General features: G+C 41.9%; 1 protein-coding gene across 3 annotated transcripts in view; it reads left to right on the top strand.

The window, feature by feature from the left end:
- The first annotated feature begins 803 nt into the window (after positions 1–803).
- GPAT2 (glycerol-3-phosphate acyltransferase 2, mitochondrial) overlaps positions 804–18616 on the top strand; it is a 61164-nt gene continuing 43351 nt past the window's right edge. Inside the window, exons 1-4 of one of the 3 annotated variants that reach the window (XM_058194609.1) lie at positions 804–1141; positions 3782–3842; positions 9011–9044; positions 17639–17752. In XM_058194609.1, coding sequence (XP_058050592.1) covers positions 17654–17752 — 99 coding nt within the window. In that variant the 5' untranslated portion in view covers positions 804–1141; positions 3782–3842; positions 9011–9044; positions 17639–17653. Of the gene's footprint in view, positions 1142–2429; positions 2620–3781; positions 3843–9010; positions 9045–11156; positions 11300–17638; positions 17753–18616 lie in introns of those variants that run through there. The other 2 variants (XM_058194608.1, XM_058194610.1) reach the window with 2 other exon arrangements.

The following is an 18616-nucleotide window of genomic DNA, read 5'->3' as shown; positions in this document are numbered from 1 at the left end:
AATGAAAGAAAGAGAAGTTTGCAAAGCGATTCAGAGGAAAGAAAGAGGGGGGGAGGAACAAGGGAAGGAAAAAGTGAGAAAAGAGAGAAGGAGGGAGAAAGAAAAGAAAGAAAAGTTTGCAAAGCAGAGCGACTCAGAGGAAAGAAAGAGGGAGGAAGAAGGGAAGGAAAAAGTGATAGAAAAGAGAAGGAAAGAAAGAAAGAGAAAGAAAGAGAAAAGTTTGCAAAGCAGAGCGACTCAGAGGAAAGAAAGAGAGAGAAGGAAGAACAAGGGAAGGAAAAAGTGATGGAAAAGAGAGAAGGAGGGAGAAAGAAAAGAAAGAAAAGTTTGCAAAGCAGAGCGACTCAGAGGAAAGGAAGAGGGAGGAAGAAGGGAAGGAAAAAGTGATAGAAAAGAGAAGGAAAGAAAGAAAAAGAAAGAAAGAAAGAGAAAAGTTTGCAAAGCAGAGCGACTCAGAGGAAAGAAAGAGAGAGAGAAGGAAAAACAAGGGAAGGAAAAAGTGACAGAAAAGAGAGAAGGAGAAAGGAAAGGAAAAAAAGAGAAAAGTTTGCAAACAGTGCAACTCAGAGGAAAGAGAGAGAGAGAGAAGGAAGAACAAGGGAAGGAAAAAGTGAGGGAAAAGAGAGAAGGAGAAAGAAAAGGAAAAAAAGAGAAAAGTTTGCAAAGCAGAGCGACTCAGAGGAAAGAAAGAGGGAGGGAGGGAAAACAAAGGAAAAAGTGATAGAAAAGAGAAGGAAAGAAAGAAAAAGAAAGAAAGAAAGAGAAAAGTTTGCAAACCAGAGCGACTCAGAGGAAAGAAAGAGGGAGGAAGAAGGGAAGGAAAAAGCGATGGAAAAGAGAGAAGGAAGGAGAGGAAGGGCGAACGTTTGCAAAGGCCCTTCAGGTGGGCTAAAGGTGCCTCCTCCGCACCCGGGGAAGCAGAGCGAGTCCTTCCCCGCTGCGGAGCCTGCGCGGCGTCTCTTCCCGGGAGGCGCCTGAATGATCCCCGCCGCCGCCCGCCGGGGAAGCGGCCTTTGAAAAGGCCCCGAGCTCGGCGCAGGGGAGCCGCGTGGAGCCTCGGCCCCGCTTCAGACGACGCTGCTGCGGATTTCCCCGCCCGCCTCGGCCTGGTTGGTTTGCAGGAGGAGAGGAGGAGACCAAAGTAAAACTTCCTTCCTTCCTTCCTTCCACCCTCTTTTCTTTCTTCTCCTTTTTTTAATCTTTTCTCTCTTTCTCTTTTTTTGCTTTCTCCCTCCCTCCTTTCTATCACCTTTCCTTCCTTCCTTTGGATTATTTATTATAAAATAACAGAATATTATTATAATATAATAGGAACCCTGACACTATATATGATACCATGTGATACAATGCAATATATATGACGCTTTTCCTACCTCCCCTTTCTCCTTCTTTTCTTTCTTCTGTCTTTTCTTTCTTCTTCTTTTTTTAATCTTTTCTCTCTTTCTCTTTTTTTTTGCTTTCTCCCTCCCTCCCTCCCTCCTTTCTATCACCTTTCCTTCCTTCCTTTGGATTATTTATTGTAAAATAACAGAATATTATTATAATATAATAGGAGCCCTGACACTATATATGATACCATGTGATACAATGCAAAATATATGACACTTTTCCTACCTCCCCTTTCTCCTTCTTTTCTTTCTTCTGTCTTTTCTTTCTTCTTCTTTTTTTAATCTTTTCTCTCTTTCTCTTTTTTTTTGCTTTCTCCCTCCCTCCCTCCCTCCTTTCTATCACCTTTCCTTCCTTCCTTTGGATTATTATAAAATAACAGAATATTATTATAATATAATAGGAACCCTGACACTATATATGATACCATGTGATACAATGCAATATATATGACGCTTTTCCTACCTCCCCTTTCTCCTTCTTTTCTTTCTTCTGTCTTTTCTTTCTTCTTCTTTTTTTAATCTTTTCTCTCTTTCTCTTTTTTTTTGCTTTCTCCCTCCCTCCCTCCCTCCTTTCTATCACCTTTCCTTCCTTCCTTTGGATTATTTATTATAAAATAACAGAATATTATTATAATATAATAGGAACCCTGACACTATATATGATACCATGTGATACAATGCAATATATATGACGCTTTTCCTACCTCCCCTTTCTCCTTCTTTTCTTTCTTCTGTCTTTTCTTTCTTCTTCTTTTTTTAATCTTTTCTCTCTTTCTCTTTTTTTTTTTGCTTTCTCCCTCCCTCCGTCCCTCCCTCCGTCCCTCCCTCCTTTCTATCACTTTTCCTTCCTTCCTTTGGATTATTTATTATAAAATAACAGAATATTATTATAATATAATAGGAGCCTTTGGCCTCTGATATTGCTTTCCTTTTTGAATGAAATTGGGATTGTTGAGAGTTTTACCCCAAATCCTCCCATTCTACCCTTCCTTCCTTCCTCCCTCTTTCTCTTTCTTTCTTTCTTTCCTTCCTCCCTCTTTTTCTTTCTTTCTTTCTTTCTTTCCTTCCTTCCGATTTTTATCCCGCCTTTATTATTTGTGTAAAATAACTGAAGGCCTTGAACATTCCTAATATTCCTTTCTCTTTTCCCCAAAACAACAACCCTGGGAGGTGGGCTGGACTGAGAGCAAGTGACTGGCCCAAAGTCACCTACCCGGCTTTCCTGCCTAAGGTGAGACTATAACTCCCCGCCACCTGGTAATTGGCACCCAACCCAGACAGCTTTAGTGGCTAAGACAATACTAGAACTCACGGTCTTCCAGTTTATAGCTTGGGGTCTTGATAATGAGATCATTTCTTTTCTTTTCTTTTCCTTCCTCCCTTCCTCCCTCTTTTCTTTCTTCTTTTTTTAATCTTTTCTCTCTTCCTCTTTTTTTTGCTTTTCTTCCTCCCTCCTTTCTATCACCTTTCCTTTGCTTTCTTTCCATTCTTCCTTCCTCTCTCCTTCTCTCTCTCCCCCTCTCTCTCTCCATCTCTTTCTCTCTCTCCCTCTCTTTCTGTTTCTCTCTCTCCCCCTCTCTCTCTCCCTCCATCTCTCTTTCTCCCTCTCCCTCCCTCTCCTTCTTTCTCCCTCTCCCTCTTTCTCTCTCTCTCTCTCTCTCTCTCTGTTTCTTCTCCCCTCCCCTCTCCAGCGGCCTTAAAACAAGTCTTGGGTGGTTGGTTGGGTGCATCATATCAATGTGAACTTTTGTTGAGCACATGGCTGGATCTTCTCCAGATCTCCCACACCTTCAGGTCTCCTCTGTGATTTGGTCCATTTGCTGACGTCTCCCCTTCTCTTCCACCTTTCGCAACATCATGGCTTGCTCCACAGAATTCGGACTTTCCATAAAGACGTCCAAAATACGATAGCTTTTTTTTTTTAAGTGACTAGTCATTTTTTAATAGAACATGAACAAGAAAAAAAAAAACATCATTGATGCAAAGATATAATTTCAGTAATTAGACAAAATTGTCCAGTTATAGCTCAGTGTATCCTGGATGGAAAATTAACCATAAAAAAACAAAAGAGGAGGTGTGTTTTTTTTTAACCATAAGGGGAAATATTTTAAAGGGATTTAGAAGGCCAAAGTCTCCACCATTTTCTTTTGTTTTCAAACTACCATGAATGAAAATTCAAACCTGGTGATTTGTGCCTTAAGTGAGGCTACTGGGTTGACTTGTATGCTTTCTGGATCATTGCAAGCAAACAGGGAAAAAAACACACCTCTTTTTTGGGGGGGATTGTTTTGATCGGTTACTCTAAAAACCACTTGAACTTTTTCCTGTTTCAAATTTCGGAAGTATGTTTTCTCCCTTTCGGTTTTCAAAATTTCTCTATTTTTCTTTTGCAGTAATTTAAGGATACAAGTAGTCAGCGACATATGAGGACTAATTGAGCTTGCAATTCTTGTGGTAAGCAGTAGTAGTAGTAGTAGTAGTAGTAGTAATAATAATAATAATAACAACAACAACAACAACAACAACAACAACAACAACAACAATAGAGTTGGAAGGGACCTTGGGGGTCTTCTAGTCCAACCCCCTGCCCAGGCAGGAAACCCTACACCATTTCAGACAAATGGTTATCCAAATCTTCTTAAAAACTTCCAGTGTTGGATCATTCACAACTTCTGGAGGCAAGTTGTTCCACTGATTAATTGTTCTAACTGTCAGGAAATTTCTCCTTAGTTCTAAGTTGCTTCTTTCTTTGCTCAGTTTCCACCCATTGCTTCTTGTTCTACCCTCAGGTGCTTTGGAGAACAGCCCGACTCCCTCTTCTTTGTGGCAACCCCTGAGATATTGGAACACAGCTATCATGTCTCCCCTGGTCCTTCTTTTTATTAAACTAGACATACCCAGTTCCTGCAACCGTTCTTCATATGTTTTAGCCTCCAGTCCCCTAATCATCTTTGTTGCTCTTCTCTGCACTCTTTCTAGAGTCTCAACATCTTTTTTACATCGTGGCGACCAAAACTGGATGCAAGTATTCCAAGTGTGGCCTTACCAAGGCATTATAAAGTGGCACTAACACTTCACGTGATCTTGATTCTATCCCTCTGTTTATGCAGCCCAGAACAGTGTTGGCTTTTTTGGCAGCTGCTGCACACGGCTGGCTCATATCTAAATGGTTATCCACTAGGACTCCAAGATCCCTCTCACAGGTACTACTATTGAGCAAGGTACCACATATCCGGTACCTGTGCATTTTGGTGTGGTTTTTTTTGGCCTAAATGTAGAACCTTACTTTTTTCACTGTTGAATTTCATTTTGTTAGATAGCGCCCAATGTTCAAGTCTGTCAAGATCCATCTGTATCTTGAGCCTATCTTCTGGAGTGTTGGCTATTCCTGCCAGCTTGGTGTCATCTGCAAATTTGATGAGTTCCCCATCTATCCCCTCGTCCAAGTCATTGATGAAGATGTTGAAGAGTACTGGGCCTAAAACAGAGCCTTGGGGGACTCCACTGCATACTTCCCTCCATGTGGATGTAGTTCCGTTGAGGACTACACGTTGAGTGCGGTTGGTCAGCCAGTTACGAATCCATCTGGTGGTGGTGCTGTCTAACCCACATTTTTCTACTTTATCTAGTAGTAGGTTATGGTCTACTTTATCAAATGCTTTACTGAAGTCCAAGTAAATTATATCGACAGCATTCCTCGGGTCCACTAATAAGTGGACCAGTATAACCAGTATAACAAAGTTGTGATAGTTGTTAAGGGGTCGTCTCATGCCAAAACCTGATTTTACAACCTTTCCGTGGTGGTCATTAAACAAATGACAGTCGTAAAGCAAACACTAGAGTTGTGAAGCAACACGTTGCTTGCTCCGGGGCATCTCTGCATTTACATGATTGTGGGGCGCTGCAGACAGCCGTAAACGCAGGGCAGTTGCTGAGTCCCCAAAACTTAACCCCATGACCTCAGGAGTGGCCCATCCATCACGATTAACCGGTGGAACCACAATTAACCACAACTAACCGATGGAACAAATTAATTAATCACAATTAACAGTGGAACAAATTGCCTTTGGAAATTGTGAGTACCCCAACACCGGAAGTTTTTTTAAAAGAGATTGGACAGCCATCTATCAGAAATAGTATAGGTCTCCTACAAGAGCAGGGGGCTGGACTAGATGGCCTCCAAGGTCCCTTCCAACTCTTGTCGCTGTTCCTTAGAACTTTGAATCCAGATTGTAAGTAGCTTTTTGGGGAGGTCTGTTAATAAAGTTTGAATAATGTTTTGGGGGATTTAGGAGTGACTTCTTTATGTATCATCAATTCACTCAGTCGGTAGTCTTGCGTATTTATTTCCAGTGTCTCTTAAAATGTTAAAATATGCTAGGTTGTTGGCGAGGCTAGACATTAGTGGATTTTTTTTGTGTGCCTGATGGATAGCAGAAAAACTCTTTTACCTTGTGATATCAACCTTATTATAATTAGTTCCTGTGGGAATGTAAATTTTAACCGGTAACTAAAACCACCCGTTTGAGAAGGAATAGCCCTGCCTTTGTTCTAAGCTAGATGCCTCTGAAATGTTAATATGCATTGAACAGGAAGTTTTAAAACCCCCGGAGTCTTAAGAGATATTGCAAATAGTATAGATTTTCAGGAACACCTTTTGGAGTGGGAAAAGCTGGACTGCTTAATGAGGAAGATCAACTGGGTAATAATGAGACCTGTTTACATTTCACACGATGGTGGGGCCGCTTTGAAGCTACTGGATCTATTCAAAGGATCAATTCTTTAATCAATCAGAATAGAGCTGGAAGGGACTTTGAGGTCTTCTAGGCCAGTCCCCTGCTCAAGCAGAAGATTCTATACCACATGAGGAATTTGTGTTGGGGGGAATTTGCTTTAATTTAGTTGAACTACGCTGAGAATGAAGTAATTCTCAGCTGTTCGAATAAAGTTTGTTTGTTTGTTCACTGACTGAGTTTCCTACTACCTACTTGGGCCTGAGTCACAACAACCTGAGACTTCTCAGGAAACAACAACTGAATGAAAAACTGCTGGTGGACTTCTACCGCTGCACCATAGAGAGTATTTCAACTTAATGCACCTGCGCATGGTTTGCCAGTTGCACAGTGGCAGATAGGGCGGCGCTCCAGAGCAGGGGTCTCCAACCTTGGCAACTTTAAGACTTGTGGACTTCAACTCCCAGAATACCTCAGCCAGTCAAGCTTGGGGACCCCTGCTCCAGAGGGTCAACGTCATTGCCCAGAGGATCATTGGTGGCCCTCTCCCCTCTTTGGAAGAGTTTTATAGCTCCCGCTGCCGTAAGAAAGTTCAAAACATTCTTAAAAGTCCATCTCATCCTGGGCACCCCTTTTTTGTTTTTTGAACTATTACCATCTGGCAGACGGTACAGGATAATAAAAACAAGGACAAATAGGCTGAAAAACAGCTTCCATCCCAGGGCAATAACCATATTGAATTCTACAGTATAGAGCAATATCGGGTTTTCAATTTCAACTATATAGAATGTAAAGGATGTATGTTTGCGCTTTTATTTTTATAGTTATAATGTACACTGAAGGCAGCCTTTAATTTCGTTGCACCATGTGTAATGACAATAAAGTAATCTATGAATAGAGCAGGGGTCTCCAACCTTGGCAGCTTTAAGACTTGTGGACTTCAACTCCCAGAATTCTGGCAATAGAGTTAGCAACTTCTAGAAATAATTGCAGCGAAATATCTTATTCCCTTTTCGGTACGTTGTGCCAAAATAGCAGGGAGCGAAATCCATTTTGTTGCATTGGATTAAAAAATAAATTAAAAAAATCTATATGTGACCTTTTCCTTGGAATCATTCAAATCACTTCTAGGCATGCAAAGAGGAGGGGTTATTAGCCCATGTGTTGCTTTTGCCACAGTTCCCCAGGGAGCCTTCGTAACTTGCAAAAGGCAATAAGTAAATCCATTTATTTGATCTCGGTTCACCCCCAAGCCCATCTAACCTCCTTAGCTAATTCTCCTGCTTTGAAAGGGGGGCGGGGAGAAACCGAGAAGAGTTTTTGGGGCAGAAAGACAGTGCATAAAATTAATTTGCATGGTTAGAAAAATCGAAGGAAGAAGATAGAACATAGAATCAATCCTAGGGCTGGAAGAGACCTTGGAGGTCATCTAGTCCAACCCCCAGCCCAAGGCAGGAGTCTGCATACCCATCCCAGACAAATGGCTGTCCAGTCTCTTCTATGAAGACCTCCAGCAACTTTTGGAGGAGGAAAGCTGCTCCGTGGATTAATTTTTTTCCATTATTTCATTTTTCCTCATTTGTCAAGAAATTTCTCCTTGTTCTGGGTCGGATCTCTCTTTAAGAACCTCCGTGGCTTCTGGTCTTTCCCTCTGGTTTTTTGGGGGAATAGATTTGACACCCCCCCCTCTTCTCTGTGACAGCCTCTCAAATATTGGAAGACAGCTTATCGTATCACTTCTAATTCTTCTCTTCGAGCAATTTAAGAATGAGATGGTTTGGCCCAGCGGTGAAGGCCCTTGTTGTGACCCGGGCCCAAGTAGGTAGTAGGAAACTCAGTCAGTGTAAAAACAAACAAACTTTATTAGAACTTAACTCATTCTCATTTAGTTTGGACTAAATCAAAGCAAATTCCTCCCAACACAAATTCCTCAGTCTTATCATCAACCTTGGTCTTAATTAGGCAAACTGCCAAAGGCCTTTCTTGGCAAAAGTTCAGAAGACGCCGATACAAAACTAATGCCACAAGATGAAGCTATCAATGTTGTTTTCTGGCAAAGAGCCCAAACTCCGTTGCTGGTCTTTTAAGCCTTATGGGAGGGGCCAATCATCTCTTGGCCCTACTCCCGAGTCGTCCTCTTTGCTTGAGCTGCTCTTGCCTTCTGGCAGCTCTTCTCATGCGTGCATTAGGAACAGGCTCCTCCTGATTCTCTGCCTCACTACTGTCAGCCTCTGGAGGCTCCGGAGGCTCTCTATGATCCAAGAGAGATGTTTAGGCTCTAGAAAGAGTGCAGAGAAGAGCAACAAAGATGATTAAAGGTTTGGGGGCTCTATGTACAATGAACGATTGAGGGAACTAAGTATGTCTGACTTAAGGAAGAGAAGGCTTAGGGGTAGCTGTCTTTGAAGGGCTGTCACAGAGAGGAGGGGGGGTCTACGTAATCCTTAAAGCATCCAAAGGAAGGATAAAAAGCAATGGTTGGAAGCTGGTTAAAGAGAGACGCAACCTAGAACTAAGGAGGAATTTCCTGACAGCGAGAACAATTAGCCAGTGGAACTGCTTGCCTCAGGAGATTGTGGGTGCTCCATCATTGGAGGTTTTTAAGAAGAGATTGGACAGCCATTTGTCTGGGATGGAGTAAGGACTTCCGCCTTGGGTAGGGGGATGGACTAGAAGACCTCCAAGGTCCCTTCCAACTGTTATTTTGTTTTTCTGTCTTGGCCTGAGAGTCAGTATTGGACAGAACATAAGTTGTCTTTGTAGAACAATTTCTGCAGATTTCAGGTAGGCTGAATTACAAAGAATGCCTTTAATTTTGTTAGGTTGTAAAATAACTTTGCTCCATGTTTTTTTTTAAAAGTAAAGCCTATGTTTTTGTTTTTCTTGCAGTATTGGTTTTTATACCTATCCTCCTCATCCACAGGTATGTTATTTGCTAAAACTTTATTTTTCTAAGCCTCCCTCTGCGTTAAATAATCCATCATTTCTCTAGACACTGGGTTCAGTTGCTATGCAAAGATCAGTTGGGGGAATGTTATTATCGATATGTATAATTATCCTCCAGCAGATGAAAGAAGTCGGGAGCATTGCTACTTGAGGGATAACTGTGGAAAGAGAAAACAGTGTAATTTTATTCCTTTTATTTGTGGCATTGAATGCGATGTTGGACATAATGATTACTGCAGTTATAAGTTACCAAGGTCAAACAAATCAAAAAGAGGGTTGTGAAAATATCTACTGACCCCTCACATCCTGGACATAAACTGTTTCAACTCCTACCTTCAAAAGGACGCTATAGAGCGAGGGTGAAATGCTCCCCGTTCGGACCGGATCGCCTGATCCGGTAGCGATGGCGGCAGGTGGTTCGGAGAACTGGTAGCAAAAATTCCTGCCCCCGCCCCCCCCCCCCATGCCCAGCTGAGCAAAGCTGGCTGAGGAATTCTGGGAGTTGAAGTCCACAAGTCTTAAGGTTGGAGACCCCTGCTTTAAGGGACCAAGGCCAGAATTCCTTCCCTCCGCTCCTCCGCTGGGGAGGATGTGGGAGGGAACGGTCACCCCAAATGGTAACCTCCCCCCCCCACATCTCCTTGGACTTTGGCTGCCCCCTGTCTCTTGGGGGCTTCTCTCTCTCTTTTTCTGATCATGCAAGGAGCCCGTTTGGGGGTGGAGGGGCATGGATTTCTTTAGCAAGGCATTCAGCCTCTCCTCTTAAAACCTCCTTCCCAGTTCTTCCCTCTGCCGAACTTTCTGCAGAAGAAAAAGATCTGGCTACCAAATGTAGCCACCTTCGTTTCAAGAAAAGAATGGTATTATTGTTTCCTTCTTTTTTTTTTCTTTCATCATGTTCTTCTTTTCAAGAAAAGGTTGGACATCCATTGGTCTGGGGTGGTATAAGATTTTATTATACTCTATAGTATACACTATATTCATTTATTTGATTCTTTTTATCAGTTTTAAATGTGGTTTTATGTTCTGTAAGCCGCCTTGAGTCACCAGAGGCGAATAGGCGGCAATATAAATTCAATAAATAAACAAACAAAAACAAACAAACTCGGGCAGAGGGTTGGGCTAGAAAACCTCAAGGTGCCTCCATGAGGAAGGAAGGAAGGAAAGAAAGGAAGGAAGAAAGAGGTAGGAGAGAAAAAGGAAGGAGGGAAAGAAGGAGAGAAAGGATGGAAAGGAAGGAGAGGAAAAGGAAGGAAGGAAGAGAAAGGAAGGAAAGGAAGGAGAGAAAGAGGCAGGAAAGTAGGAAAGGAAGGAGAGAAAGGATGGAAAGGATAAAAAGGAAGGAAAGAAAGAAAGAAGGAGAGAAAGAGGATGGAAAGGAAAGGAGAGGAAGAGGATGGAAAGGAAGGAGAGGAAAAGGAAGGAAGGAAGGACAGATAGTTCCTTGGGAAGCGGGCTGGACTAGAAGACCTCCAAGGTGCCTTTCAGCCCCATGCGAAGGAAGGAAGGAAGGAAGTGTTGGAAGAAATATCCATCTGGGTTCAGTTCCAAGTGGGGACAAAGACACTGGAAACATGGAGGCTGCTTGGAAAGATGGTTTAATGGTGGTCAGGATCACATGGCTTGAGATCCTGAACAGAAAAAGGGCTGAGATCCTGTGCGCTCCCTGGCTTTATGCTTTTTCTGAGCTTTGAATTTCCTGGGGCACAAGAAGAGTACCCTGATTGGCTGTCAGACTCCCAGGGGGTGGGGGGGTCTTAGCTAACATTGTAGGTTGTCCCTCAAGCTTGCCTGAGCCTTGCCATGTGGTGAGTTTCTGTTCTATTGTGTTGCAAATGAAGGTCCATTGAGGAAGGTGGGGGGATTGAGTGAGCTTGGCTGAAGCTTTAATGGCCCATTGACAAAGGTGGGGGGGGGAGTCAGGAAGCTGCTTTGTCTTTAAAACATGTTTCTCCATTTCTCATCCAGGGAAATATATTCTGCCTTTTAAATATTTTCTAAAATATTTCATTCTTCTAGGAGGGGGTGGGTGCTAAATTCCTACAGAAGGAAGGAAGGAAGGAAGGAAGGAAGGAAGGAAGGAAGGAAGGAAGGAAGGAAGGAAGGAAGGAAGATCAGACTCCTGCCTTGGGCAAGGGGCTGGACTAGAAGGCCTCCAAAGTCTATGAAGCTGACCTCTTCTGATATCATTCGGGCTTCGTTAGCTTCTGAAGGAGCCTCTGTAAACCCAAGGTGAGAAAGCCAGGTATTTCATTTCTGCTTAGCTTGCCAGGTGGGAGATAATCCTGGGAGCATGAATGGTGTGTAGGCAGTTGCATTCAGCAAACAACCTTCCTGAGGCTGTTGTGAACAAATAGTTCCCCTTCCTCCTCCTCCCCTTTTCCCGTGAATTATATGATGATAACATGGTTCTCATGCGCAACCCATGGAAACCAGGAGTGGGAAGGGAACTAGACAAAAGGAAAGGATTGGAAAGAGGAAATGGGGGGGGGGGCATTTTTCTGGGCTCATCGAGACTGGAATCAAGGTGGATTTTTAATAGGTTGCCGGCTGCTTAGGAGAGTTTATAGGTGGGTTTGACCTGATCCCACCAAATATTGTTGTGCTAAGTTCACAGGCTCTAACAAAATCTTCATTGTGCTGCTGCCTTCAGCGCCATTTAAACGCGGAAGCTAAATGATTATGGTTGTTCCCCCCCCCCAAAAAAGAATAATATATCAAACCTCCCTGTTGTGCAGCTGTATGCAGTTTGTTTCTGTACCTCTTTTATTGTGTGTACGCATATAAGGTAATTTTCTGAAAGGCCCAGAACAAAACTCCCCTCGCTTTTTATTCTTCTAGACGCCCCCCCCCCCCCCATAAGTGTAGGAATGTTGGTGGTGCACAAACGGTGTATGGCAGTCACAACATAAAACATTACCTTGGATTAAAACTCTTAAAACAGAGAAAGAGAGAGGAGGGAGGGAGGGAGACAGAGAGAGAGAGAGAGGAAAGAAAGAGAAAGAAAGAAAGAAAAAGGAGAAAGAAAGAGAAAGAAAAGAGAGAGAGAGAAAAGAAACAAAAAGAGAGAGTGACAGAAAGAAAGAAAAAGAAAATGAGAAAGAAAGAGAAAGAAAAAGAAAAAGATAGAGAAAGAAAAAGAAAAAGAAAAAGAAAGAAAGAGAAGGAAGGGAGGACCAAAAGAGAAGGAAGAAAGAAAGGAAAGAAAGAAAAAAAGGAAGAAAAAGAAAGAAAGAGAAGAAAGAAAGAAAGAAAGAAAGAAAGAAAGAAAGAAAGAAAGAAAGAAAGAAAGAGAAAGAGAAGGAAGGCAGGACCAAAAGAGAAGGAAGGAAGGAAGGAAGGAAGGAAGGAAGGAAGGAAGGAAGGAAGAAAGGAAGAAAGGAAGGAAAGAAAAAAAGGAAGAAAAAGAAAGAAGAAAGAAAGAAAGAGAGAGAGAGAGAAAGAAAGAAAAAAAGAAAGAGAAAGAAAAAGAAAGGAAGGAAGAAAGACTGTAGAACTGTTCTTGGGTGTTCCCCCCACCCCCGCAAAAAAAGAGAGATGTTGTGTATGTGTAGGAAAATGTCTTTCACCAACACATACACAACATGGTGCCCTGCCTGGGGGTCTCGCTTTGTACCCCATCGACCAAGTGGGTGTCTGGGAGTACCTGACTTATGACCTTTTTTCACACTTATGACCATAGTAAGCAACCCCATGATCATGTGACCGAAATTCAGACGCTTGGCTACTGCTTCATATTTATGACGGTTGCGGTGTCCCGGGGGTCACGTGATCCCCTCTTGCGACCTCCTGACCAGCAAAGTCAATGGGGAAAGCCAGATTCACTTAACGACTGGGTTACCGGCTTAGCAGCTGCATTGATTCACTTAACAACGGTGGCAAGAGAAGTCGTAAAACGAGGCAAAACTCAGTTAACTCGTATCTCTTTTAGCAACCTACATTTTGGGCTCAATTCGGGGGACATAAGTCGAGGTCTACCTGTACTAATAAGAAAAAGTGTGGAAAAAAATCCCCCCGGGAAAAAAGTAGAAAGAAAAAGAATTTTCCCTTTTCATCTCGTCTAAGCATATTCACTGTTCTGAATTTATCACTGTCTCATGAAGCAGAACGAGATTTATCTGCCTGATGCATCTTCATTCCATACCTCGCCCCGATTTTTGTAAACTCATCTCTAAATCTTTAGTTCTCCTTAAAAATCTTCAGCTCTCCTTAATAACCAACTAAGGCCCAGTAAAAATTAACATAAATACCTAACAACCTAAGTATATAATCCCCCTTTCTCATTTCATTTAACTCCCCCAGCCTCCTCTAAAGAATTAAACACCGCAAGGAAAAAGAAAACAAATTAGAAATAACAACCCCTTATTTACATATTCAAAATGTAAATATTATAAACTAATCCACCCCGCTGTTAAAACAATTTCCAAGAGAAACAATCCAAGCCAAATAAACCATTAAGCATTAGAATAGAATAGAATCGAAAATAGAATCGAATCGAATAGAATAGAATAGAATAGAAAATAGAATAGAATAGAACAGAACAGAACAGAACAGAACAGATGGAATGGGAATAGAATAGAATATGGAATGGAATGGAATGGAATGGAATGGAATAGAGGAGAGAAGAAGGGAAGGGAAGGGAAGGGAATATGGAGTGAAATAGAATAGAATAGAATAGAATTTTATTGGCCAAGTGTGATTGGACACACAAGGAATTTGTCTTGGTGCATATGCTCTCAGTGTACATAAAAGAAAAGATACGTTCATCAAGGTACAACATTTACAACACAATTGATGGTCAGTATATCAATATAAATCATAAGGATTGCCAGCAACAAGTTAGAATAGAATAGAACAAGAATATAGAATGGAATGGAATAGAATAGAATAGAATAGAATAGAATAGAATTTTTTATTGGCCAATTAGGTCAAGAATTTGTCTTGGTGCATATGCTCTCATATTACCCCCTGATAGCAACCCGTTACTTAACCACAATTGAATAAACCAATTTTGTGTTTTTGTTTCCTTCTTTCTTCCCGCCATCCTTAAGTCTCATAGCTAATGCCTGTTTTCTTCTAATATTTTTGCCACTTCTCTTGAACAACTTCTTATCATCTTTATCCAAGCCCTTTTGTAACTTCCATGAAATAATCCCAGTTAAATCTCTCAATTTGAGAACCTTTGGAAACATTATTTGTGTGATCATCCAATTCCACTTTTTGCCATCCCATCTCTCCTTCTTTGGTCAGAATTTTAAAATCCACCATAAAGCCCAAAGAATTTGTTCATTTTCCATAGCAACTGTTAGTTCCAGGAAAGAGTTAAAATCTCAAGGGCTTCACCAGCCCTCAGATTAAATGTTTGCTTTAAAGTGGCCATCCTTGGCTTTAATAATCTGCCTTCAAAGTGTTTTTTTGCATTCCAGCTGTAGACAAAACACATTTTCCCTGCACCAAGGATCTTTCTGATTTTCAAAGTCTTTCTTTAAATCAGTTTCACAAAGCCTTAACATTTAAATTCTTTAAAAAAAAAACCACACAACTCTGAAGTCCTTTGCTGCATATTGCACAAAAAATAAAAAGAAATCTCCAGAAGAAGCTGGAAAAAAAAAAGACTGCAGTGTCCTTTTTCTTTCAAAACAGATTGAAGGAAAACTCACTCAGGAACTTGTGTTCTTGCAATTTCACTTTTTTTTAAAAAAAAAAGCGAATATTTTTTTTAAAAAAGTAATTTCCAAAGCTGATTGTGATCACATGGCCGTTTTAATGGCTGAAACTCCCAGGATTGGCCGGAAGTCACTTTTGCAAGGTCAAACGGTTGCTAAATGAATGATTTCGTTCAGCAAGGACTGCTTGTACTTTTTCTTTTCTTTTTTTTAAAGCAAAGTTGGTTTTCTTTCATGCTTTGTGAGATTGCTTTGCCAAATGGGGGAGGGGAGGATACAAGCATCATGGATAAAGCCATAAGTGGGAAGAGAGAGTGTTCCGACCAAGGCTTCCTGAGTCAGTAAAAAGCACACGAATAATCTCCAAAACCCTCTTTTTATTTCAACGGCTGTGAATTCGGTTCATTCACAGCCCGTGATGAGTCACAAATAGTTTGTAAAGAGTCCGACAGAAGTCTGCCACAGTCCTTCGGAATAAGGTGTCGTGTCCCACTCCTCCGCTGACGGCCGGGTCAGGGAAATCCGGAATCAGGCGTGCCTCTGCAGCTCTGCCAAAGTCCTAGCAAAGTTCTCAAGGCAGGCAGGAGACCAGAAAGTGACTTCAGCAAGATATGTTAGACTTTGCCTGACTCAGAGAATGCCAGAAAGCAGATCCTTTATATAGGTCATGGGGTGTGGCTCCATGACTCAGCACTTATCCAGGCCTGCCCCTCCCTTCCTTCTGTCGCCGCCGCCTATCAATTCTTCTGAAGCGAGGGTCACTCCAGTCTGCAGCTGTTGGTAAGTGACCTCCCTCAGGCTCACATGCTGTGGGGGAGGGGGAGGGTCTAGTTGCTCCGTTTGCCTGGGCATGGAGCCAGAGCTGGGGGCTGGAGGTACTTCCTTCTCCTCAGCCTGTCTGGGCATGGAGCCAGGCTGGGGCCGGGAGGCATACTAGGACATTCCTCAGCGTTCGGAAGCAGATAAGAAGGCCCCGGCTGCGGTGAAAGCGGGCGAGACACAACATAAGGCTGATAAGCACCCATCTTTATCTCCCTTGATACGCTGCCAAAGGCCTAATTGGCAATTAGCTTTGCAAGGCCACACGGAGCACAGAGTCAAAACGGAGCTGCAGAATTTAAAAAGACCAGAACAAACAAAGTTGGTTCCTGCAAAGGCTCACTCCTTTATGTCTTATGGGAGGGGCCAATCCTCTCCAAGCCTTACTCCTGAGTTGTCGCTTTTGTCTTAACTGTTCTTGCCCTCTGGCAGCTCTAAGCATGTGCGCACCGGGAACAGGCTCCCCCTGTTCCTCTGCCTCGTTGATGTCAGATCGCCTTTTGTGACCTTCTGGACAATGGAGAAACCAGATTCACTTAACAATCCTCTTACTAATTTAAAAATGGCAGGGTTTCCCTTAACAACTCTGGCAAGAAAGATCGTAAAATGGAAGAAAACTCACTTATCAAATGTCTCTCATAACAACAGAAATGTTGAGCTATAATTATAAGTCAAGGATTACAGGCTCAGCTGCGTTAAAATTCTACTTTTTTCCATTTTATTTCATAGGAAGATTATTATTATTATTATTATTATTATTATTATTATTATTATTATTATTATTATTATTATTATTATTATTATTATTTATTAAATTTTTATACCGCCCTTCTCCCGAAGGACTCAGGGCGGTATTAGAAGCAGTTGCAAATGTTAAGCATCCCATTTGGTTAAGCTTTAATTTTGTTTGTAGAAAACCAGCAAACAGTTTCATCTGATTTCAGCCATATCTGAAAGACAGTGTGGTTCAGGATGAAGATCTCGGAATCAGGCAGATGATAGTGTTAGAGAAATTATTATTTATTGGATTTTTTTTTTCATCCTGCCCTATATTGCTTTTTTCTAAGTAACTGCAGATGGCGAGCATACCTACTATGCTTTCCTAACAACAACCCTTTGAGGTGGGCTGGGTGGACTAAGGTCATGGGAGTTCTGGGAATTGAAGTTGCTAGCGTTGAGAAACACTGCTTTAACGTATTCAGATTTTGAGTAAGAGATTTCATATTTAAGTAGACAACCATCAATCATTTAATTCTTTGTTCTTTCTATGGTCACCTGAATCCATCTCATGATGACCAAAGACAGTCTGGAATTGTATAAGTGAAGTACCAAAACCACTCTATAAAGCCTTAGTAAGAGCACACCTAGAGTACTGCATCCAGTGTTGGTCACCACACTATAAAAAAAGATGTTGAGACTCTAGAAAGAGTGCAGAGAAGAGCAACAAGGATGATGAGGGGACTGGAGGCTAAAACATATGAAGAACAGTTGCAGGAACTGGGCCTGGCTAGTCTAGTGAAGAGAAGGACCAGGGGAGACAGGATACCAGTCTTCCAATATTTGAGGGGCTGCCCCAGAGAGGAGGAAGGTGGGGGTCAAGCTGTTTTCCAAAGCACCCGAAGGGCAGTCAAGGAATAATGGATGGAAACTGAACAAGGAGAGATTCCACCTAGAAATAAGGAGAAATTTCCTGACAGTGAGAACAATCAACTAATGGAACCGAAGTTGCCTTCGGAAGTTGTGGGAGCTTCATCACCGGAAGCTTTCAAGAAGAGACTGGACTGCCATCTGTCAGAAATGATGTAGGGTCTCCTGCTTGGGCTGGGAGGGGGTTGGACTAGATGCCCTACAAGGTCCCTTCCGAATCTATTATTCTCTGTTCTACATTCCATCTTCTGTACTTTTTTTCAAAAAGTACCCATAAGGGTTAAAAACAACACAAACACTTGGACTACTTGATGGATTTCTGCTGGAGGCAGTCTAATGCAGCGAAACATTCTTTGTTTAACGCTATTCTTAAAAAACAATAGTTGTCAATTTTGTTATTTCCATGCGACTAATTAAAGTTATATGGATTCTTCCTCAGGTGCAAACCTTGACCATGGACTTGGGGCTCAACCCGGACATCGTCGGACCCTCTTTGGGCAAATACCGTTCCTTTGTTGGGCGCTGTTGCCAAAAATGCACCTCTAAGAGCTGGGTAAGGAATTGATGGAAAGGGACAGCTAAAGAAAGATTTTGCTTGAATCAATCAAAAATCTATTCTTTTAGTTCAGCGTTTTATTGTCTTTCCCACGCTACTGACGAGCCGATTTGGAAAGAACTCGATTTTCTTCGAATTCTTGTCGCTTTCTTTTTTAAAAATTTTCTTTAGAATTGGGAAGGGAGGATTAGCACAAGCCAAAACTGGCCTCTTTTTTTGGGTGGGAATGCCTGTATATTTATCTTTATAACGTCCTTGAAATTTCCAGAAATAGGTCTTCCGAAGCCATCAAAAGGAGGACATTAGTGCAGAGACAATACCTCAACTTACGGCCATTGGTTTAACAACGTTGTTTCAGAAACGACGACTTACAACCCCTCCTCAAAGTTACAACCATTGTATCACACACACACACACACACAAATAAATGTTCGCAATTCGGGCTCTTGGCCACTGCCTCGCTTTTATGACCGTCGCAGCATTTAGTGGTCACGTGATCACAATTTCCAGCCAGCTTCTGAGAAGCAGAGTCACAGGGAAGCCAGATTCATTTAATGACCACATGATTCACTTAACGGCCACGTGATTTTCTTAACCACCACAGTAAAAATGGATGGAAAATCTGGTCTGCTCACCTGATAACTCATTTAAGAACTGCATCGTTTAACAACCAAAATTTCTGTCCCAGCTGTGGTTGTATGTTGGGAATGATCTGTACAGAGATTCTGGGTGCCCTTGGTTCTTGGCTTGGATAGTATGATAAGCAATTATTAGTTAATCAATTGAATTTTAGGCTTGAAAGAGGTCAGTTAGATCCTCAAATTCATACCTAGGATAACTCGATTAAAATATTTCAGACGA

Source organism: Ahaetulla prasina, chromosome 9 (assembly GCF_028640845.1).
Source record: "Ahaetulla prasina isolate Xishuangbanna chromosome 9, ASM2864084v1, whole genome shotgun sequence".
Lineage (NCBI taxonomy): Eukaryota > Metazoa > Chordata > Lepidosauria > Squamata > Colubridae > Ahaetulla > Ahaetulla prasina.
The sequence above is the reverse complement of the archived record's forward strand: the minus strand, read 5'-3'. Positions and strand labels throughout refer to the sequence as shown.